Genomic DNA, 21,408 nt, shown 5'->3' on the forward strand with positions numbered 1-21,408 from the left:
GGGGCCTGTAGTCCCCGCGCGCCCCCCTCCGCCGCCGCGCCTGACAGAGGCGAACTACCGCTCCCAGGGTTCGTCCGGGCCCCGCGGGAATGCGCAGGCGCAGTGCTCGCCTCCGCCTTTCCGGCTGCTTGTTTGTTGTTCTGGCGAAGGAAGGAGGCGACGACGGCGGCGGCCGTGACAGCAGCAGCAGCAGCAGCAGCGGGAGCAGCCCGGCCCGAGCGCGGCTCACCTTCCCCGGCCTCTGCCCCTCCTGAGCCCCTCGCCCTCAGGGGGCCGGGCTCGCTCAGGTAGGCCCGGCCGGGAAGGTCTCCTCGCCATCGGGCACCTGCGCCCTTTGCCCAGCCAGGCCCCCAGAGGCCTCGGGAGGGGGCGGGCAGGTCTACTCGGGAGGAAGCGGGCTTCGGAAGGCTGCCTCCCCGCGAGACGCTTCCTGCTGCAGGCCTCGCCGCCTTCGGCCGGCCGAGGGACAAGCCGCACTTTGCAGTTCAGGGGTTTCTAAACATAGCTGTCAACTTTCAGATTTGAAAACAAGGGATCAGCAGCCTCACCTGTTTACGGGATATCTAACAATCCGGGATATCTGCCAACCTAGCAGTTCGAAAGCACCTCCGGGTGCAAGTAGATAAATAGGGACCGCTTACCAGCGGGAAGGTAAACGGCGTTTCCGTGTGCGGCTCTGGCTCTGGCCAGAGCAGCGATGTCACGCTGGCCACGTGACCCGGAAGTGTCTCCGGACAGCGCTGGCCCCTGGCCTCTTAAGTGAGATGGGCGCACAACCCCAGAGTCTGTCAAGACTGGCCCGTACAGGCAGGGGTACCTTTACCTTTAACAATCCGGGATAGCAGCGGGAAGCGGCGCTGGAATAACGGAATTTCCCGCAAAAAAAGGGAATGTTGACAGCTACGTTTCCAAAGCAGAGGCGCCTTTGGATTAGTGACTGGTTGGCCCTTCGCTGAACTGGAACTTTTCACAGAGTCGCGCAATTGTTTCGTTCCCTGAGTGCAGCTACTCCAAAGCCTCCCCTTGGCGCAGGTGGAGGTGGGTGACAACTTGGCTCCTTCAAGGGAAGGCGAGGCTGCAGCAGCATTCCCTGCCTGTCCTTCTCTCAGCTGCTGCAGGGGGCTCTTGGGATTCCCAGGCTGGCCCTGGAGAGTGTTTTGCTCTGTGACAGCTGACTCAGGAGAGGCGCTGCTGGTTCTTGACCAGTGCCTGGATGTAGTGGTGGGCTGGGTGAATCCTGACAAGGCAGTTGCTGTGGGAATTGGTTGTCTTCCCAATGGAGTTGAATTGCCCCTTAAGGAGCACATGTGTCATCTAGGGGGACTCTTAGATCCAGCATTGGTGATGGAGGCTCATGTTGCTTCCATGGCTAGGAGTGCCTATTGGCCAGCCATTCCTGTGGCCCATGCATTGGTCTTATCATAGTTTGTTTACGGCCATGTGCTGTATTTGGGGCTGTATTTGGGCTTTGTTTGGAAAGTGAAGCTGGTGAGTGGGGTAAAGGTAAAGGTAAAGGTACCCCTGCCCGTACGGGCCAGTCTTGACAGACTCTGGGGTTGTGCGCCCATCTCACTTAAGAGGCCAGGGGCCAGCGCTGTCCGGAGACACTTCCGGGTCACGTGGCCAGCGTGACATCGCTGCTCTGGCGAGCCAGAGCCGCACACGGAAACGCCGTTTACCTTCCCGCTGGTAAGCGGTCCCTATTTATCTACTTGCACCCGGAGGTGCTTTCGAACTGCTAGGTTGGCAGGCGCTGGGACCGAGCAGCGGGAGCGCACCCCGCCGCAGGGATTCGAACCGCCGACCTTTCGATCGGCAAGTCCTAGGCGCTGAGGCTTTAACCCACAGCGCCACCTGCGTCCCCGGTGAGTGGGGTAGCTTGCTGCAAATGTATAGTAGTTCTAAAGGAAGAGCATTGGAGGCCAGTTAACTACTGAGTCAGGTTCAAGACACATGTGTTTTCTTAGGACCTAGGCATTTTCTTAGCCCTTCCCTCACAGATTTGGCTGACACCAACCCTGATAAATTTCAGGCAATTTAGTAAAGACATTTTTATTTGCTTTGGCATTCGGTTAGTTGATTGAAGGAGATGTTGCAGTTCTGTGACATCATTTTGATTTATTGTTATGGTTTGGGTTGTGTGTTTTTATAGATTGTTGTATCATTTTATGTTGTATCTTGCTTTAGGATTGATTTTAATGAAGATCAAGCACCTAAATGAAATAAGTAGCACACTTGTAACTAGATGTAACTAGATGTACTTTGATGGGAAGCTAACATTCCTCATGACCTCTGGTCAGAGGGTGTGATGGACAACATGGGGAAATTAGTTTCTTTCTTCCTAGGAGAAAGCCCCAAAACAGAATCCTAATCAGGGAACAGCCCTGCCATATTTTAGACATTTCCCCATTAATTTAAAAGATTTTTCTAAAAATTGCCAAAAGTGGCTGCCTGAATCACTATTAAAACAATGCAACAATTTAAAAGCTAAACCATAAGGAGTATAAAACGGTAAGATAAATCATTACCTATACAAACTAGAGTGTTCCTTGGTGGAGTGTAATTATAGCATCCCTGCAAATAAATTTCTGGAAGCTGCTAGCCCACCTACCCACAAATCCCTGTGTTAAGATATTTGTGTTTTAAGAAGGGAATGACTTTCATGGCTGGTTACCTGGAATAACTTCTCGTGGCTTTAGAAGTACAAGTTGTATAAATAAAAAAAATACAGAGCAATCAATAGCAGCCATTGTATGCAAGATTGATAATCAGTTAACATCCTTTAATGTTAAAAAGACATAATGGCTCTGCTTGTTGACTTGCTGTCTGTTTTAATACTCTGCACAAGAATGACTATTCCACCTGACTTCGTTGCCCTGGGACTACTTTGCATCTGTTTCCATAAGTATAAGACAAGCCCCTTAGAAGTGGAGGAAGGGGCAAGGCAATGCCAATCTCTTCCTGCAGAGTGATGCCACTCGTGCTGAGCTCCCTGTTCTGCCTTCTAAGTGGGGAGGTGGACAGAAATCCGCAATAAGCCCTGAAACAGAGAGAGGCTGAGCTGACTTGGGATCTGCTGGTTCCCAAGTAGACCCTACTGATTTGCTTCTACTTTCTGCCCTAGGTGGCAAGAGTGGGCAGGCTGTGGGTGTGGTGGTGGCCCTGTCACTTTGGTTAAGCTCTGCTCCTGCCCAGCTGAGGTTTGGTTTGCAGCTGTATCCGGGAGTAAGAAAACACAGTGGAGGTCGGCATGCATAGGGTTGGGCTGCCCCCATTTTAAACTCTGGAGCTGAGGGATGACAGAAAAACCTGTTATGTGAAGTAAGGCTTTCAGCAGATTTCATTAGCACTGGGCTGTGGTTGGAGTTTGAAAGAGCTAATATTCTGCCTGTATCCAAGAAAGATCAAATTGCTGAAGGTAGTGGAGCTGTTAGGTTATTTTCAGTGGCAGATAAGGCTTAGAATAATAAATGTTAAAGTGGATGTTCGGATAGGTTCACTGTGGGTGGAATAAAAGATCAGTGCGTTTCTGGAGAAAGGGAATGTACTACACTCAGTCCCATGGAATTTCAACTTCCTACTCTTCGAAAACCCATTCCATATAGAGTTGTCTGCAACAAGCTCTCCTGTCAAGGATGAACTCTCCATCTGCACCAGGGGCTAGCAAGGAACTCTTTGGCCAAGTCCTTGCAAACTCCAAACTGGAGAGTCTCCACTGTGCAGGGCATAGACAGACAGTTATGAGAAATGAGCTGCCCCTCAGCTAGCTGGCCCAGCATTGCTGAGCTCCAGGTTCCTGGGAGCACAGGTTTAAAACCACTGCTGTAGTCAGCTTAGATTTTAGCAAAGCGTTTGCTGATAACAATTATTTAAACAGGAAAAAGTTACTGGTGAAAAGACAGAAAAGCTGCAGAGTGTGGCTAGATGCTGTGAATACAGGCAATCATGCCACTGGCTGAGAGCAGAATCGGGCACCCTGAGCACATCAGCTGCATTTGTCAAAAGAAAGGAGGTGCCTTCCAACCCATCTGGCTAGCGTGTGGCCAAAGACCCAAGGAAGTGAATTGCTTGGCTGGATGGGAAAGAAGTAGCTGGCCAAGTTTTTCAGGGATCAGTCTAGGAGCCTGTTTTAGTCAGTATTTTTCCTTCAAAGAAAAGGGGGAGGAGTGTCCCTCTGATATTTGCATGTACCTAGCAAAGAAGTGTAGTTAATACAGACAAGGCATTGTTCCTTAGTGAATGTTACAGAGCAAACTGGGTGATCTTCTGAACTACCAAGTGACATTCAGCCATGTCTAGCATCAGGTTATGTGTTTGTGGGCAAACAGTGACTGTTTTTACTACTGCTTGCAAAACAGCAAAGGAGGGAAATGTGCTTGAGTACTAGTTCATCACAAAACATCTGGGAGCTGCTCAGACATGACAAGACATAGTTTTGGATATATCAAGTGAGGCATTTCTAGTTAAGTTAATGAAATATTGGCTCCCTTCTACGAGCAATTGATGAAGCAGTAGTTCCCCACCCTATCCCTTTCAGAAAGGGTGAGTTGAAATTGGAACAAATGGAGAGAAGATCAGTTAATGATCAGAGGAATCAAGAATTTATCTTCAGAGTCTAAGGAGGTGATAGAGCAACATTCACATCTTTCTCTCAAGTAGGATAAGGCAGTCAGTGGCTACCAGTCATGATGGCTGTGGACCACATTTTTGGAGACCATTTCTGGATCATCACTGGGGAGACTGCCGTTACTTTTATGTGGAATTCCCATAATGTGCATCTGATTTGCCACTGTGAGAACAGGACGGGCCTTTGAAAGGCAAGCAGAGAGAAGCAGTATGTCTGTGTTTGGTACTGGAAAAGGAAGAGGCAAAGGTTCAGCTGGCCCTCTTGCAGTCTGCCCTTCTTCCCTAGTTAAATTTTGCCTCATGTTCAGCATATGGTAGGTGGCCATATTTAGAAAGAGTTTTCTCTTTGAGTTAGATCAGAGATGGCCCTAGAGACTCTTAGGCCACTTGCCTTCCTTCCTTCCAGCTATGGGGAGTGTCTTCAATGTGGGCACGTTTGTGCAGTGTCCCAGCATTGTCCACATGGCTTGGATTGGGTCAGGTGAATATGGACAAGAAGTTAAGGTTGGATTAAATCACCTTTGCTCCCCACTCTGTGATCCCTCAAATGCCATGAACTGGCTCTTTCTAGATTCTGTTTGCAGTGGTGAAGTTTGAAATGTATTTGAACAGAGATCCCCATTTAGGCACAAATACAAGATGGGTGACACCTGGCTTGAGAGCAGTACATGTGAAAAGGATCTAGGAGTCTTGGTTGACCACAAACTTGACATGAGCCAACAGTGTGACGCGGCAGCTAAAAAAGCCAATGCAATTCTGGGCTGCATCAATAGGAGTATAGCATCTAGATCAAGGGAAGTAATAGTGCCACTGTATTCTGCTCTGGTCAGACCTCACCTGGAGTACTGTGTCCAGTTCTGGGCACCACAGTTCAAGAAGGACACTGACAAACTGGAACGTGTCCAGAGGAGGGCAACCAAAATGGTCAAAGGCCTGGAAACGATGCCTTATGAGGAACGGCTAAGGGAGCTGGGCATGTTTAGCCTGGAGAAGAGGAGGTTAAGGGGTGATATGATAGCCATGTTCAAATATATAAAAGGATGTCATATAGAGGAGGGAGAAAGGTTGTTTTCTGCTGCTCCAGAGAAGCAGCAGAGCAATGGTTCCAAACTACAAGAAAGAAGATTCCACCTAAACATTAGGAAGAACTTCCTGACAGTAAGAGCTGTTTGACAGTGGAATTTGCTGCCAAGGAGTGTGGTGGAGTCTCCTTCTTTGGAGGTCTTTAAGCAGAGGCTTGACAACCATATGTCAGGAGTGCTCTGATGGTGTTTCCTGCTTGGCAGGGGGTTGGACTCGATGGCCCTTGTGGTCTCTTCCAACTCTATGATTCTATGATTCTATGAGAGTCAAGTTGGCTAATCCTTTCAGGTGCCACATTTGTACTGTTCTTTGTTGTTGTTTTTTTACTTTCAGCATCTGTCAGAATGTCTGAAAACTCCAGTGACAGTGATTCATCTTGTGGCTGGACGGTCATCAATCATGAGGTACTCTATGGCAGTGTATTTTAAGTGGGGCTGGTGGTGATTTGCCCTTAGATATTTCAAGCTCATCCTACAAATTTCCTTCAATAGCTGTTACTTTGGACTCAATGAAGGACGAGTCCCCTATGCATTTTTCTGCTGTTTTCAGCTAAGACACCAAGAAATGAGTTGATTTCTATAGGACACTTAGTTGAATCAAGCAAACCTCACAACAGAGCCCAGTAGCAGGGAAGAGCTCAAGAGCACTGGTGAAGCCGATCCCATTATCTTAGACAGGGCAAAGAAGAAGTCTAGATGCTTCCATAACCTCAGGGCCACTGAAGCAAAATTAGATAAATGAGAGCAGTCAGGATTTGAGTTTGATCTAAACTTGAATGTGCTTTAGTAGATTATGCTCCGCTGGCTTAAGGTTTCCTGATAACCTTGAAGTAATTTCTTGTATGACTTAAAGCCCCCTGAAGATAGCCTGGGAGAGATGCATGTCTGAGACCCTGGAAAAGTGCTGCTATTCAGAGTAGCCAAGACATTGAGCTCGATGGACTGAGAGATGCAGTGTGTAGCCCTTTGGACTCACAGGAGCCTTTAGCCATTTATTTTGTTTGTTAGCTATCACCAGGTGAGCACCTCTAGTTTCACTTGAGAGCTCCTCCTTTTCTTTTTCATTTAGGGCTCTGATGTTGAGGCTGTGGCATCTGAATATGAAGCTTTAAGTGGTCATGTGGAGCCAGCCTTGGATGAATCTCTCTCTCTCGCACAAAGTGATGAAGGGCAAGAGCAGCCCATCGACTTGCAAGGTAAGCCTTAGGCCACAACTATGCCACCTGCAACCCCGTGTGCAGTGACGACTCGACTGCTTTGGTCGTGAGCTTGGGAACACTTGCGGAACTTGAAGATGAATCTGATAACCAGGACATGTCAGCAAGGGCAAGTGAGCATGGGGAGCTGCCTGATAGAGAGACAGCAGGCCTTTGTACAGCCCAGTATAATGACTGGAAGGTTTCAAACAGGAGACTTTTCCCAGCCCTACTTGGAGGTGCTGCCTGGGATTAAATCTGTAACCTGTGTGCAAAGCAGATGCTCAGTCATTAACTAACAGCAAACATAGGAGCTGGGGCAAAATGACCTTGGATTGTGCCATTGTTAATACAGGTATATTCACGTCTTTCATCCAGGGAGCTCAAAGTGGCATACCTGGTTCTCCCTCTCTGCATTTTATCCTCACAACAACCCTGTGAGGCAGGTTACGCTGGGAGTCTGTGACTGGCACAAGGTCACCCAGTAAGCTTCGTGGCTGCATGGGGATTTGAACCCTGGTTTTCCAGAGCCTAGTTTGGCACGCTAACCAGCACACCACACTGTATCTCTTAACAAAAAGCTAGTTAAGGCTGAGGAGGGCATGTAGAAATACACTGGAGGGGCAAGCTGTTATAGAGAATGGGGATGCATTTGCATAAGAAGGTGTGATGGCGCAGAGAGCCAGTGCTGTGAGGAAGCAACCAGACCAAGCCACTTCAACACTCTGATGGTCCTCTGTGCTGTCACCAGGTGTGTTCCCCCCCCTGCCTGCCTCCACTGATCAGCCCTTTCACCTCTGTAATGTCTTTGCTGTCCCAGTGAACTCACTGTACAGTGGTAACTCGGGTTACAGACACTTCAGGTTACAGACTCCGCAAACCCAGAAATAGTACCTTGGCTTAAGAACTTTGCTTCAGGATGAGAAGAGAAATCACGCAGTGGTGGCAGCGGGAGGCCCCATTTGCTAAAGTGGTGCTTCAGGTTAAGAACAGTTTCAGGTTAAGAATGGACCTCCAGAACAAATTAAGTTCTTAACTTGAGGTACCACTGTACTGGCTGGGGGGGGGAGTGGGGGAGGCATTTAGGCGTGAAGTGACAGCCAGGGCATCCGACCAAAGTTAAACCAAAACAAATTTACATTTTACTAAACGCTATTTCTAGGAGGAACTCTCCAGATTTTAAATCAGTTCGGTAGTTAACTCCAAAAGTATTTGGGATGTAAAAAGGACATGGAAAATGCATCCATCTCAATCTCGGCTAGGTTGCTTTTCTACTAAAGCAAAAGCCTTGCACTTGCAGGAGCAGAAGACTCACATGGACTCACTCTGAATTGAGTAATGCTACACTTTTCAAATTGGACGGAAGCTGGCTTGTGGGGTGTGTCCAAATGATGCGTGATTGTCAACGTTGTGGGTCCTTTTGGATCTAGAGGATTGTGGGGCAGGACCGCCTGTACATTAAACTGCAGTATTTCACATAAAACAGCAGTATATCTCTGGATCCCAGACAATGTAGGTGCATGGATTTGAAACCAGCTGTGGGAGCACTCTGTGTACTGTGGACACTGCTTACTTCTAGTTTAGTCCCCTTCCTCCTTCCTTCTGAGTACAGTGGTACCTCAGGTTACAGACACTTCAGGTTACAGATGGTTCACGTTACAGACTCCACTAACCCAGAAATAGTACCTCGGGTTAAGAACTTTGCTTCAGGATGAGAACAGAAATTGTGCTCTGGTGGCGCGGCAGCAGCAGGAGGCCCCATTAGCTAAAGTGGTACCTCAGGTTAAGAACAGTTTCAAATTAAGAACAGACCTCCAGAATGAATTAAGTTCTTAACCTGAGGTACCACTGTACTACTAGGGGAACATGGAGGAGGGAGGAGGAGGAGGAAGAAGAAGCTGACCGCCTGTCATTGGACTAGCTATTAGTAAAGTGGTGGGCAGGAGGGGGCTGGCTTATGGCAATCTGAGGTTGGTAGGGCGATGCCCCATTTGTTCTTGTGAACTAGCATCCATGGGCTCTCAGATCAGCCTCTTCTGATTTATAGCTTTCTTTATCTTCAAAACTCCTCAGCCAACCTCCTCCGCTTGCCAGCTTCACTTGCATACCATGTTCTCATTCTCCACTCCCATCACTGCTATCTAGATGACTTAAAGGTTTGATGGGGAGCGTGGAGTTTTGCAAAGTTTCTTTTTCGCCCAATGTTCTCCACCCCATTTCAGTTTCCTGGCCTGACCTTTTCTACCTTCTGGCAAGAATTGCCTCTAAGCATAAAGGAGCAGTTTTGCAACCAAGACAAACACAAGGCAGCCAAGAGTCTCCTTGTAGCTGTTCGCAGCATAGGAGTGTAGAATAAACTCCCTGCCATTGTTCTGGCAGCAAAGCCAGGGAAGGTTTTGTTTCTTTGTTTAAGGAAGAATTTGCCATGCTTACAGAATAGATACCTAATTTGTCTACAGGGTGTTGTTTTTCTTTCTTTCTTTCTTTCTTTCTTTCTTTCTTTCTTTCTTTCTCTCTCTCTCTCTCTCTCTCTCTCTCTTTTCTTTCTTCCTTCCTTCCTTCCTTCCTTCCTTCCTTCCTTCCTTCTTTCTCTCTCTCTAAGATAATTGTAGTACTTGCCTGTTTATCTTATATGTGCTCAACTTCTGTTTTTGTAGCTGAATTTGGCCAAGGTGATGTGTCATCCATGATAGTTCAAAGTCGTTCTACTTCAGAGGCCACCAACCCAGTTCCGGAGGTAAGTTGTAGTTCTATGAAGCACACAAGTGTAAGAAACAATGGAGCCTCACCAACCCCTGCTGGCCGAACATGATAGAGGGAAATATTCACCTTAGGGTTTGCTGCTAACTTGCAAGCCCAGCACCTGCTGCTGACTCTTTTGGGCTAGTTTGTTGGGAACTTGAGTCCCAGGCAAGGGCATGTAACCCTCAGGTAGTTTTTTAGAAAAACACCTTCCTTATATTACATCATAATGAATTAGTAAAAGTTTGTTGCATTGGAGTTATTTATTTATTTATTGAACCCATATGCTGCTTTTCTAGAATAGTTTTTCTCAAAAGCAGTTTACAAAAAATATTTTGTCATATTAAAGGAGGGACGCAGAAGGACTTTCAAGAGGGAATTGGAAGACAACATAGATTCCACAGGTGAGAAAAACGCTTTATCCTGTGTGACACCTGTCATTTTACATTACATCTAAGGATGAAAAAGAGAAAGTGACAGATGAAAGCTCCTGTGTGGGGGCAATTAGCGATGACTCTGACATTGTGACACTCGAGACACCGAAAGTCGAAGAAATTGGAAGCCCAGAAGAAGAAGAAGAAGAAGCTGTGCCTGCTGATGAGGCCGTTCCTGCCCCTGAAGATTTTAACATGGGCTCCTCTTCAAGCAGCCAGTACACCTTCTGCCAGCCAGAAACAGGTAGGTGACGTCTCTTGAACCTTGTAGGCCAGACTTGGCCAGAAAAAGAGGCAGAAAGTAGTGCCATGCTCTGCAGGCTTCACGAATCAACTGACCACCTTTCCTGCTGCCAGTCAGGTTAGGGAAATAAGACAGTTTTCAGGAGCAGCCCATGAATGTGTCAGCAGTGACTTGAGCAGCCTCACTTTCATTCCCCAAACTGTGGTATCGTATATGGCCTTTCTCTTAAAAGAAACTGATTTTGCACCATACTGATGGATCAAGTGATTAATTCTTGGCGCTGTCCATTTAATTCAGTTAACAGTATGGGAGATGATGATACCACTTGCAAGAGACAGATAACATGGGAGCCAGTCAAAGAAAGCTCATTCCTAGCTAAGCTTTCCCTCCAGCTTCGATTCATATGTGCTGGTGTTGTTCGTTCTTTAAAAAACAAACAACCTGTTGATTTGGTACCAGGAACATCTGCTGAAATGGTTGATGGCCTTTGAAGCTGCAACCCCATCTTTAAATACAACAACATGAAGTCTTGGGGAAGAAAATCTCTTTCCAAACCACACCTAACCTACACAGGGAAAAAACGAAGCAGAAAAAGTGCCCTGGCAGAGCCCTGCATGATTTCTGTTAGGGGGAAAAGATCTTTAAATAATTGGAGGCTGTTTAGTTTCACTTTGGCCTGGATGTGAGGTTAGGCTCTTTTCAAGTGTTAATACTTTGCCTGTTCAGCCTTTTCTAAGCAAATTTGCTATCTGGCCTCTATCACCTCTTCAAGCCCCATGCCTTTTCTAATCACTGCAAATTTAGAAATGAAATGCTAGAATTGCCTGCCTGTTCATCAGATGCAGTTGGCTGATCTTATTCCCAATAATAATAATAATAATAAATTTTATTTATATCCCGCCCTCCCCAGCCGAAGCCGGGCTCAGGGCGGCTAACAACAATAAAACAGTATGACATTATAAAACATTATAAAAATGAATTAAAATCAAAATTGATGGCAACCATAAACTAAAGCTTTGTAAAGATTGCCAGAGGAGGGGGTCAGGCTGCGCCCTGACCAAATGCCAGGTGGAACAGCTCTGTCTTGCAGGCCCTGCGGAAAGATGTCAAGTCCTGCAGGGCCCTTGTCTCTTGTGACAGAGCGTTCCACCAGGTTGGAGCCGCAGCCGAAAAAGCCCTGGCTCTAGTTGAGGCCAGCCTAACCTCTCTGAGGCCTGGGACCCTCAAGGTGTTTTTATTTGAAGATCGTAAGTTCCTCTGTGGGGCATACCAGGAGAGGCGGTCCCGTAGGTACGAGGGCGCTAGGCCGTATAGGGCTTTGAAGGTTAAAACCAGCACCTTAAACCTGATCCTGTACTCCACCGGGAGCCAGTGCAGCTGGTATAGCACCGGATGAATGTGATCTCTAAGCGAAGACCCCGTAAGGAGTCTCGCTGCGGCATTCTGCACCCGCTGGAGTTTCTGGGTCAGTCTCAAGGGCAGCCCCACGTAGAGCGAGTTACAATAATCCAGTCTGGAGGTGACCGTCGCGTGGATCACAATGACTAGGTCAGGACGAGAGAGGTAAGGAGCCAACTGCTTAGCTTGGCGGAGATGAAAAAATGCCGCCTTTGTTATAGCTGCAATCTGCGCCTCCATGGAGAGGGAGGTATCGAAGATTACACCCAAACTCTTAACTCTTAACGGATGTTGGGATTCCCAGGACTGAAGTCTTGTTAGGTAAGCCACCCTCCCCCAACATGGTGCCCTTCAGATGTTTGGGATGCTGCTACCGTCAGCCCCAGGACCATATGGGGCTGCTGGAATGTTAGGAGATGTACTTCAAACATCTGTATGGCACCAAGTTGGGGAATGCTGCTGCAAGGAAAATGCTTTCACCCAGCAAGTGCGTTTTGCCTGTGTGACTGTCTCTTCTGAGACTTCCCCAGCAGCCATCTAAACATTAACAGAATGTGCTTGACAATCTTAAAGTGTTCATAATTCTGTTTCCCAGGCTCCGGCCATGTGCCTATATTTAAAATCTACCCAGAAGCAGTTTGTACAGGGGCATGTCAGAGACTGGACTGAGTGTGTGTGTGTGCACATTGCAGGGCCTTAAGAGTCAGGGTCTCAAAATCTTGAGTCTGGGAGAGTTGGGGCCTAGGGACCACCCCCAGCTGCTGACAGGACAGCTGCTCTTGGGGCCAGGGGTTTCACATGTACCAGAAGACTTGGAAACCCTAATGTCTAATTTGCTTTTGGTGATCAAAGTGTCATGTAGCCATGCTTTCTATCTGCTCCCACCCTAGCCAAATTGCTTTGTGGTCCTGTGTTGCATTTTCCTTTTAGTCAGCGGTTAAAATCTCTTCTTTCTGTTATACATACATACAAAAGCCAGTTGGCTGGAGAGGCTCCGGAAGATCCCAGAGTGTATCAGTGGATGGGGTGAGCAGCTAAAGCAGCAAATGGCCGGCAAGGTCCCTTTCCAAGGTGGCCCAACTGCTTGTGCCTGGTGTGAGCTGTGGCTTGTGGTGTGGCATCTTGTCTGCTTGTGTGGTGGGGACGGCAGTTTCAGGAGCTAGCTCAAGTTGTTGCTTACCGATGGCAGGGTCAGGAAAAGCAATGACAAACGTGGATGGGGCAGGGAAAGGGAGGAAACAGTAGAGGGGGAATCCATTTGGCTTATTTTGGGAAGCCCCCTGCATTTTGAATCTGGGAAGCTCTTCTCCAGGGACAACTGTAAGAACAAGCCTATACCCCCTAACTCAACTAAAATGTGTGCCATTAAATGCAATAATCTATTACAATATTTATAGATTAATCTAATGCGTCAGGTTGTTCCTCTTCTTTCTGGCTTGCTCTTGGCATTCTGCTTTGCATCACTGGCCTATTGGTGATGTGCTTGGATGTTGAGTGAACTGTCTGCCTTAGAACTGGCAGGAATCTTAAACTTGTAAGTTACTAGGGAGAAAGCCCTTTGGGTTGTCAGCAGGGAGGAGGGCTATTTCTGGTCCTTCAGCCACAGTAACCCCCTTCCATTTGCTCCATGGCCACCTGAATGACCATCCTGTCACTGGTTTCTCATAGTGGGTGCCCCCCCCCCCATGATCTGAGGCCATGTGGCCTTGGCATGAGCCAATCTTTACCTTACAATCCTCTTTGGACAGATATTTTGCATTTGCATTGGAGCATATATGATGTTTTCAGTTGCAATATAGATGGAATGGATAAAAAGGCCATTTAGGCAGGCCCCCTACTCCTAAAAATGCACCCACACCCTTCCTCCCAGGACTCAACCCACATGATCCAGCTGTTAATCTACTGATCACTGCAGCAAGGAACCTACAGTGCAGCCAAGTTCTTGGTTACTTGAGCACAACAACTGAGCCCCACACTGCTGGCAAAGCAGAGTTCCGGGGTACATGGGGCAAGAAAATTCCTCCTGGTTCTGGGTTTCTGCTTTTTCAGAAACCCCAAAGCCAAGTTTTGTCAGAATTTTAAAGACCCCAACACCTTAAATTTTAAGAAATATAATGGTATTTTTATCTATATTTTCTTGCCCCTCTGAGGGAACAAGGGGAGAGGGTTTGCTCAGAACTAGCAGCTGTGGATGAGGACAAGGCAGAAGGGGAAGCTCCCGCCCTGCCACAAGGGACACACCTTAGCAGGCTCTAATCTTCTCCTAGGATGGAGAGAACAATACTCCATGTGTCAGGCTAGGAGGCTGCACATTCCTTGCTGACAGCGTAAAGGATTGTGGGTTTGCTTTTCAGTCTTTCTGCCTCGTCCCGGTGGCGAAGAATCAAGCAGCGACGAAACCAGCAATCGTTCCAGCCCCACCCTGAGGCGACGACGTGCGAAGAAGAAGTTGGTCTCAAGTTCTGAATCAGAGGATGTGCCACCTCTCGAACAGGAGACCGAACAGGCCAAAGAGCATTCGCACAAGCATCAGTTCAGTAGTGGCCTTAACAGGTGTATTATCCTGGCGTTGGTGATTGCAGTCAGCATGGGCTTTGGGCATTTTTATGGTGAGTACTTGAATCATCTTCATTGAACTAATAAGAAATATGTTTTTAAACCAGTGGCATTTCCTCACAGGGTGCCGTAAAGACCAGACCCTTACTTGCCCTATCCCCCTGCAGGCCAAATTTGAGAGGTGGGCAGCCCCACTCACCTGACATCGCTATGATTGTCAGGACTTCAAAGCAGTTAAGAGAGTTGGCGGCATACGGAACTTAGCTTGAGGACATTTACATTCACATCTTAACAAGCAAAAATCCCTACTTGGACTTGCAAGTGCCCAGGTTGCGCCTTCGGACCAGTCGCCTAACTTGCAGGGTCCTTGTGGGGAAATTCTCTTGCACATTGTCCTCAGCTGCTGGGTGGGAAAGTGGGATATAACAGAGACTGACAATATAGATGAAAAGAGATATGTGATTCTTACAGCTGGAGTGTGTGTGTGCATGTTCTCCCTGCTTTCTTGTCAGTCTGCAAGCTGAGGGAGACGTCTCAGTTAACTGAGGCTCCTAGGCAGGTGGGTGACGTGTGATTTGGCCCATTCCACTGACACACTCTTGCATTGTGTGTGTGTCAGTTTGAAATTTAGTTATAAAACCCAGTCACTGATCCCCTGCCTGTGTTTTGTGGTTTCTGCTGTTTATCCCAAACATAGTAACCAGTCATCTAAAATAGAGAAAGTCCTGTATGCAAAATTCCTTTAGTTGACGACCCAGATTCCTGATGTTCTGTTCTAGTAATACCATTTTTAATGGTGTGTAAAAAGAGACTAAAGATTCTTGACTGAGTTATAAAGCATTCAGTAGAACAACCTTAGAGCAAAACTTAACACCTATCCATTATTTTGTCCTCAGGGAAATATGAAGGTAAGAGGCTTGGTTGGAATGTGTTGCTGTGAAACAGAGGCCAACGGCCTTTTCCCTCACCTTCTCACTCTGACATGCTTTTTGACTGTGGATGCTCTAGCACAGGGCTAGGCAACCTAAGGCCCATGGGCCGGGTGTGGCCCAATCACCTTCTCTGGGTTATTTCTGGGGCATAAGAATTCGCTCATTTCCCCCCTAAAATATAGTCCAGCCCACCACATGGTCTGAGGGACAGTGGACTGGCCCACGGCTGAAAAAGGTTGCTGACCCCTGCTCTAGCAGATTAACCTTGTTTTCCACTAGGGGGCATCATTGCAGGCTCTTGGACTTGGGCTATTCAGTCCAGCTCCTACATTGGGAAACATTTTTTCATGACTTTCTGGTTCTTTGGCGGTAGCATGCACATTTTGATGTCAACACTGGAATTCCTGGATGGGAGGTGTTTGTGTGCTGCTTGTATAGGAGAATCAGATTAGCCTTTTGCTTCTTGAGAAGCTAAATGTGCCCGCTGGGCCAGTAGTTTGTGCTCAGGCACTTAACAAAAAAATTCTATGGGCTTGTGTGGATTCCAAGCATCATGTTGCTGCCACCCCTTGTACCTTTTCCATGATTCTTGAGACCAGTGTCCTTCCCTCTCCTGGGTGGACCTGCCCTTCATTGTTTGCAGTTGGTTTGTGCTCAGAGGGAAGGACTTTGAAGCAGCCTCCACTGCTCTCCTCCTTAGTCACTAACACAGGCCCAGGGAGGATTTGTGGTCCTCTGGCTGATTCCAACCACTGGCCATGCTGGCTCTTGGTGTTCAGCAACATCTAGAGGACACCAGCTTCCCTAGCCCTGCTCTCACGTCACTGAGTGAGCATTTGTGACATGACATCGCACGATATAGATTTGCATGTAGCTGTTTTCATGTTATTTGTACTGATCGTAGTACTTCATACATTTCACCTTTTCAGAGAGGAATGTATGTTACAGGCTTTCTTTGTCCAAATTGATGCTGCTATTGTGATATATGTTCTAAGGGGGGCTGACCTGGATTTGCCCCTCTGATTTTGCTGTTTTGCTAATACAGGTTAATGTGCAGCTGTGCACAGGGATACACTGGGGCTTTGTGAGTGTTCTGAGCCCCATCAGTCTGTTCATTTAATGATGGATCAGTGTCTTTGCCACTGAGCTTAGCTTGCTTTCATCAGCATAGCGTTCATGCCTTATTTTGTTAATGCAAAAGTCTAGCATAGCTGTTGCAAACAATTAAAAAGGTGACCGTTTTAAACTACACTGTTCACTGATTAATGTACTTATGAAGGACTGAAGAGAAAAAAGCCATCATCACTGATAAGCTGCCTAATTTCCAATTTTTCTTGTCAGATAAAAGAGAAAATTTTCTGTTTCAAGGTACTGTTCAGATCCAAAAACGCCAGCAATTGGTTGAGAAAACTCATGAAGACGAACTGAATGGTATAAAGGATAATCTTATTCAGTGCCAACAAGAACAAGGCATGAAAGCAGAATGTAAGGTAAAGGTGGCTTTCCCATCATACTTGAAAGCGAGGATGATATTTTGCCTTTGGCTTCCAAACTCCACCTCCATTGGGAAACTTTGCTGTCATTACTACCGCAAGTGTTGGAAGCTGTCTTCTAGATGAAGGCATGGCAAAATCCAGTCTTGGCATAGCAGGCAATTTTGAACTGGTTCAGTGTCAACTACAGAGGGTAGGAGAAGATGCCATTGTATCTGCTTCTTGAAGCTTTTAGAGTGGTTCAGCAGATTATTCTGTAGCAAGGGCTGGGTAGTCCCAATTGCCACTGTCTTTGCCTTGAGCACTTTCTCCCCAGAAGCATATCAGCTTCCTCTGTGCTTGGCCCATGTAGGCTCCATGGCTTCCCTTCTCCTTCTGGGGCTGCAGCCATGCACCTTGCTGTGGACAGCTGACCCCTAAACACACCACTCCCAGGCAGCGTTTGTGAGGTTTTCTATCAAAAGTGGAGGAGACTCTGCAGGCTTTGTGGGGGAACATACAACTCTGCACAGCCTGTTCCCCCTGCCCCTAGAGCAAGTGCCACAGAAGCTCCTTACTAGCCCTATTTATCCATCGATAGGTTGGCTCCTGCTTAGCTGTTCTCCTCCCCGCTCCCAGTATTCTTGCAGCATTTGGACACTGGCACACAGCAGCTGATGTGTTTGCTTTCATTTTGTCTCTGATCAGTCTCTAAAGGAAGGCCTTGAAACATGCTTGCATACAACAGAAGTGGAAAAGAAATCCTTTGAATCTCAGAAGCATCATCTTGCTTCAGAAAACCAGCACCTGAGAGAATCTCTAGAGAGGGAGGAAAAAGCTTTGGCATTGCTGCAAGAAGAACTGAGGAAGCTGAGAGAGCAGATTCGGCACCTGGAGAACAAAGGTTCTGGCCCAGAGTTGGTTGCCACCGAGAATCAGAAGCTGAAAGCCCATCTGGAAGAAGAAAGGCACCGCATGCAGAGTTTTGTGAAGCAAAAGGAGACTCTGTTGGCAGAGGCCCAGATGCTGCGAAGGGAACTGGACAAAGAGCGCCAGCTGACAGTGGCTCTCAGGGAAGAACTGGACAAGTTAAGTTCTCAGCAGACGTCTCCTGAGGGGGCAGGTGCTGGCGATGAAAGCCAAGAAATAGAAGCTTTGCGGGGAAGGCTAACTGAGCTGGAGCAGAAGCTGAGCTTCGAGCAGCAGCGTTCTGATTTGTGGGAAAAGCTGTATGTTGAAGTCAAAGACCATGCCGAGAAGAAAGAGCAGACCGAGAGGCCACAGAAGCCAGATGGGAAAGGAACCAACAAAGCCAAAAAGAAGCCAAAAGGAACATTTTTTGGCTCTGTGAAAGAAACCTTTGACGCCATGAAAAATTCAACCAAGGAATTTGTAAGGCACCACAAAGAGAAAATTAAACAGGCCAAAGAAGCCGTGAAAGAGAACTTGAGGAAATTCTCAGATTCTGTGAAGTCCACCTTCAGGCACTTTAAGGACACAACAAAGAATATTTTTGATGAAAAGGAGAAGAAAAAGTACAGTGACAGCAGGCATGAGGCGAACAGAAAAGGGAAAACAGGCAGCTCCCAGGAAGGGGTACACAAGCAGGCGGCCCACCGCTCACCTGGCAGCCAGAGAGAGTTTAGAGATGGAAGGCGATCCAAAGAGAGCCGTTCCCCTCCGCACTTCTCCAAGGACCCTCCCTTCCAGGAATGCCCCAAAGGTAACAGAAAGCATCGCCCTCTTGTTCTCAAGGGCTGTTCAGGCATCTTTGACTGTGCCCACCAGGAGTTTTTAAACCTCTTCGACAAAGACTTGGACCCGATTCGGGCAGATGAATTTAATCAATTAATGCACAAATATTTGCAGCAAGAAGTAAAGAACTTCCACCACTGGCGAGAACTGGAGATCTTTGTGAATAGGTTTTTCCGTAATGGCGTCTTTATACATGATCAGATGCTGTTCACGGACTTTGTTAATGACGTTAAGGATTACCTTGAAGACATAAAAGAATACCAGAGGAACAGCGATGGTGTATTTGAAGACCTGGATAAATATATCTACCGATACTACTTTCATTATGATCACTTGCCTGAGCACGGACCAAGGTTAGTACTAAAATTCTGCTAATAATTTAAACTGGGCATGTTTGAGTTGTGAAAGAAGGAACGCTTCAGCTGGCTGACCTAGCAGGTTATTTCCCTGTTTGTTTGAGCTTTGCAGTTGCTGCTGGGCAGACAAGGAAAGCCTCCATAAAGAGGGGTGATTATGCCATCCTCAGATAAAGGCACCACCAGTTCCATTGTACATTAAGCACCACAGTACAGAATTTCTAATGTAGCAAAGTGGCAGCGTGTGTCAAAAGGAACGGAAGGAATTCCATTACACCCACCTGCCGTATCCACTTTGCTTATTTTAAATAACAAAGTTGGTTGTAGCCTTTCGGAGGAGTTAAAACGTTTGGGGCATTGGGCTTAAGGCCTAAAACTGAGGTGCTCATGCGGCACTAACTTCCCTCCTGTACTTTCCTTTCAGCCACCCTGCTAGGCGGGCTCCTTTCACGCACCCTCATAGCCCACAGCAGGACAGACATGCTGCAAAGCACCAGCATCGCTACAAAAGAGAAGGCCGGTGGCACAAGCAAGGGCGCAGCAACGGAAGACACATGGCAAATTTGGAGATAGAATTGGGCCAGATGCCCTTTGATCCAAAGTATTAAACAGCTGTTGTCTGATGGAACCCAGCAGGATGGTAAAAATAGTGGACGAGTGGCTATTTCTGCAGCTGGCTGAATCAGCAGAGCAATCGAGGGCACGTTTCCCCTTTCCTAATGACACTCCCTCTCCCCTGCAAAGATCAGCCCAGCTTCTCCATCTTTCTCCTTTCCTTTCAGCCTTCTTGGGAAACATTAATTTGGGTGCAGTCCTACTATTGCAATAAATTAAGCAGGGTAAGCAGTAGCTTGTGTGTGTTTGCAAAATAAGCTTCTTTGCACTGGTTGGTACTAGAATTCATACTTGATTCAGACTTAATGTTAGAGTAATATTATGATGTACTAATTTCATCTCATACTGTTCAGAAGCATGTCTGTTTTACAACTGTCTATTTGTTCTTGTGATGGGGTTGGAACCTGTTGACTTCATGTGTGTGCTATTTTCCAATCAGCTTGCTGACTTGCATTTGAAATTTCTTGTGCATCTGCAAATTGTAGAAGAAAAATAAAGATGTGGTTGGAAAAAGTTACTTTTATTTTTATAAGTTTGCATAGCTAAACATCCTCAGAGAAGGACTCAAAGCCTTTGTTAAGGCCACTTTTCTGTTATCTTGCACATGCTGTCCATGCTGAAGTGTGTCTTCTCTACACCCGCAATGAAAAATAGTCCAGGCTGCCATCAGAGTTCCATTAACTCAGCAAGATTTACTGCTAAGCGAAGAGGACTGTCCTATTAACTATATCTCATGTGAAACACAGACCCATGCGGTGATCTTTGAACAAGATATAGTTACATTCCTGTATTTGTTGTCTGGGCTGAGACCATCTTCAAAGACGCTTTTGATTTCTTTTGTAGACATGAATGGAGCTCCCGATCCGTCCTTGAGGCAGATGAGTGTGAAAAAACATGGCAACTTTTTCATACCTATTTGTAACTAGAAATGATGATATATCCTAGAAGTAAAAAATTCAATATTCAAGTAACAGTTCTGTTACAGAACATCAGGGTCCAGCAAACAAGAATTGTGGAAGAACCATCATTATGCCTGCCCACATTCATTTTTCCACAATTTATTTTGAAGATCGGGGGGGGGGGGGGAGGGGAAGGAGAAGGAGCACTGTAGAATTGTATATTGCTAGGAGGTTAAATTTCCAACCTAATTTTGTTGAGTAACTCATCAGCCACTAACAACTTGTATTATCATGAAAGTGGAAAGAGCGCAAATTTATTGCCGTAAAGGCCAGGAGTTGCCAACCTTTTTGGACCAGTACACACATTATTTTTTTTTGAGACAGTGCTACAGGCACCAGTCACAAAATGGCTGCCATAGAGCAGGACTATAGTTCATCCCAGAAGAGCGTGTGAGCACGCATGTGCACAAGGCGTGCGCACACACACACACAGGCCATCAGGGGCACCACCACACACACTGACTTTGCTATGGCCTGACTAGTTCAGGTGCTCTGAATTTCTCCACATGGAACATGTTTAGTGGCACCAATTTCTGATCGTTTATTTTCAGCGGTATCACAAGAGGAAAAATTAGCTGGATCAAAGAGAACTGTGGACAAACCAAAATGTGAACCCTTCCTTACGCAGTGTGGAGTTCACGGGTGGAAATTACTTCCAAGGTGATGTCTGTTAGCTTTAGTGGCACAGAGGAGGAGGAGAATGAAGCCTATCAATTCTGTCATGGGAGGAATATGAACCCCCAACTTCAGAGGGAGCAATGAGAGATGCAGACAGTTGGTCTCATCCAGCGGACTCTTTTTACCTTCTTAAACACATGTATGCTCTTCCCTCCCCATCCCCCGCTTTTTGGGACCTTCTGGGCTATGCAGCATTCATTTCCCATCCTCCACCCCAAGGTCCCTGAGTGGGTCACAATTTCAAAACAACAATAAAACCAGTTTAAAACAACTTATGCTTACACCCTCTGTAATCATCTCGTTCATCTTCTTGATGAAGATGCCAATAGGGGTGTGCTCGATGCCCCACTGAAAACAATGAGA

The 21,408-nt window shown here is 46.8% G+C and overlaps 2 protein-coding genes across 7 annotated transcripts in view; one reads left to right on the plus strand and one right to left on the minus strand.

Annotated features, from left to right (window-relative positions):
- CCPG1 (cell cycle progression 1) lies at nucleotides 1-19,925 on the plus strand. 6 transcript variants are annotated; one of them, XM_079953229.1, is made up of 10 exons: nucleotides 1-287; nucleotides 6,043-6,113; nucleotides 6,778-6,904; nucleotides 9,562-9,641; nucleotides 10,105-10,324; nucleotides 12,698-12,748; nucleotides 14,077-14,331; nucleotides 16,552-16,700; nucleotides 17,391-18,790; nucleotides 19,218-19,925. In XM_079953229.1, exons 2-10 carry the CDS (start codon nucleotides 6,054-6,056, stop codon nucleotides 19,399-19,401), a joined length of 2,526 nt encoding a protein of 841 aa, XP_079809355.1. In that variant the 5' UTR covers nucleotides 1-287; nucleotides 6,043-6,053; the 3' UTR covers nucleotides 19,402-19,925. The 6 variants fall into 6 exon arrangements, with proteins under 6 accessions (XP_079809355.1, XP_079809351.1, XP_079809350.1 ...); XM_079953225.1 differs by lacking the exon at nucleotides 1-287 and adding an exon at nucleotides 15,175-15,186 and having other exon boundaries at nucleotides 6,024-6,113; nucleotides 16,579-16,700; XM_079953224.1 differs by lacking the exon at nucleotides 1-287 and having other exon boundaries at nucleotides 6,024-6,113.
- Nucleotides 19,910-21,408, minus strand: part of PIGB (phosphatidylinositol glycan anchor biosynthesis class B) — a 16,461-nt gene continuing 14,962 nt past the window's right edge. The window contains exon 12 of the mRNA XM_079953340.1: nucleotides 19,910-20,349. Coding sequence (XP_079809466.1) covers nucleotides 20,224-20,349 — 126 coding nt within the window. The 3' untranslated portion in view covers nucleotides 19,910-20,223. The remainder of the gene's footprint in view (nucleotides 20,350-21,408) is intronic.

This window comes from Podarcis cretensis, assembly GCF_951804945.1.
Source record: "Podarcis cretensis genome assembly, chromosome: 14".
Lineage (NCBI taxonomy): Eukaryota > Metazoa > Chordata > Lepidosauria > Squamata > Lacertidae > Podarcis > Podarcis cretensis.

Coding starts and splice junctions, on each gene's coding strand:
- CCPG1 (XM_079953229.1), top strand. CDS start 6,054: ATGTCTGAAAACTCCAGTGACAGTGATTCATCTTGTGGCTGGACGGTC. Junction 9,642..10,104: donor CCACCAACCCAGTTCCGGAG/GTAAGTTGTAGT, acceptor ATTACATCTAAG/GATGAAAAAGAGAAAGTGAC. Junction 12,749..14,076: donor AGAGTGTATCAGTGGATGGG/GTGAGCAGCTAA, acceptor TTTGCTTTTCAG/TCTTTCTGCCTCGTCCCGGT.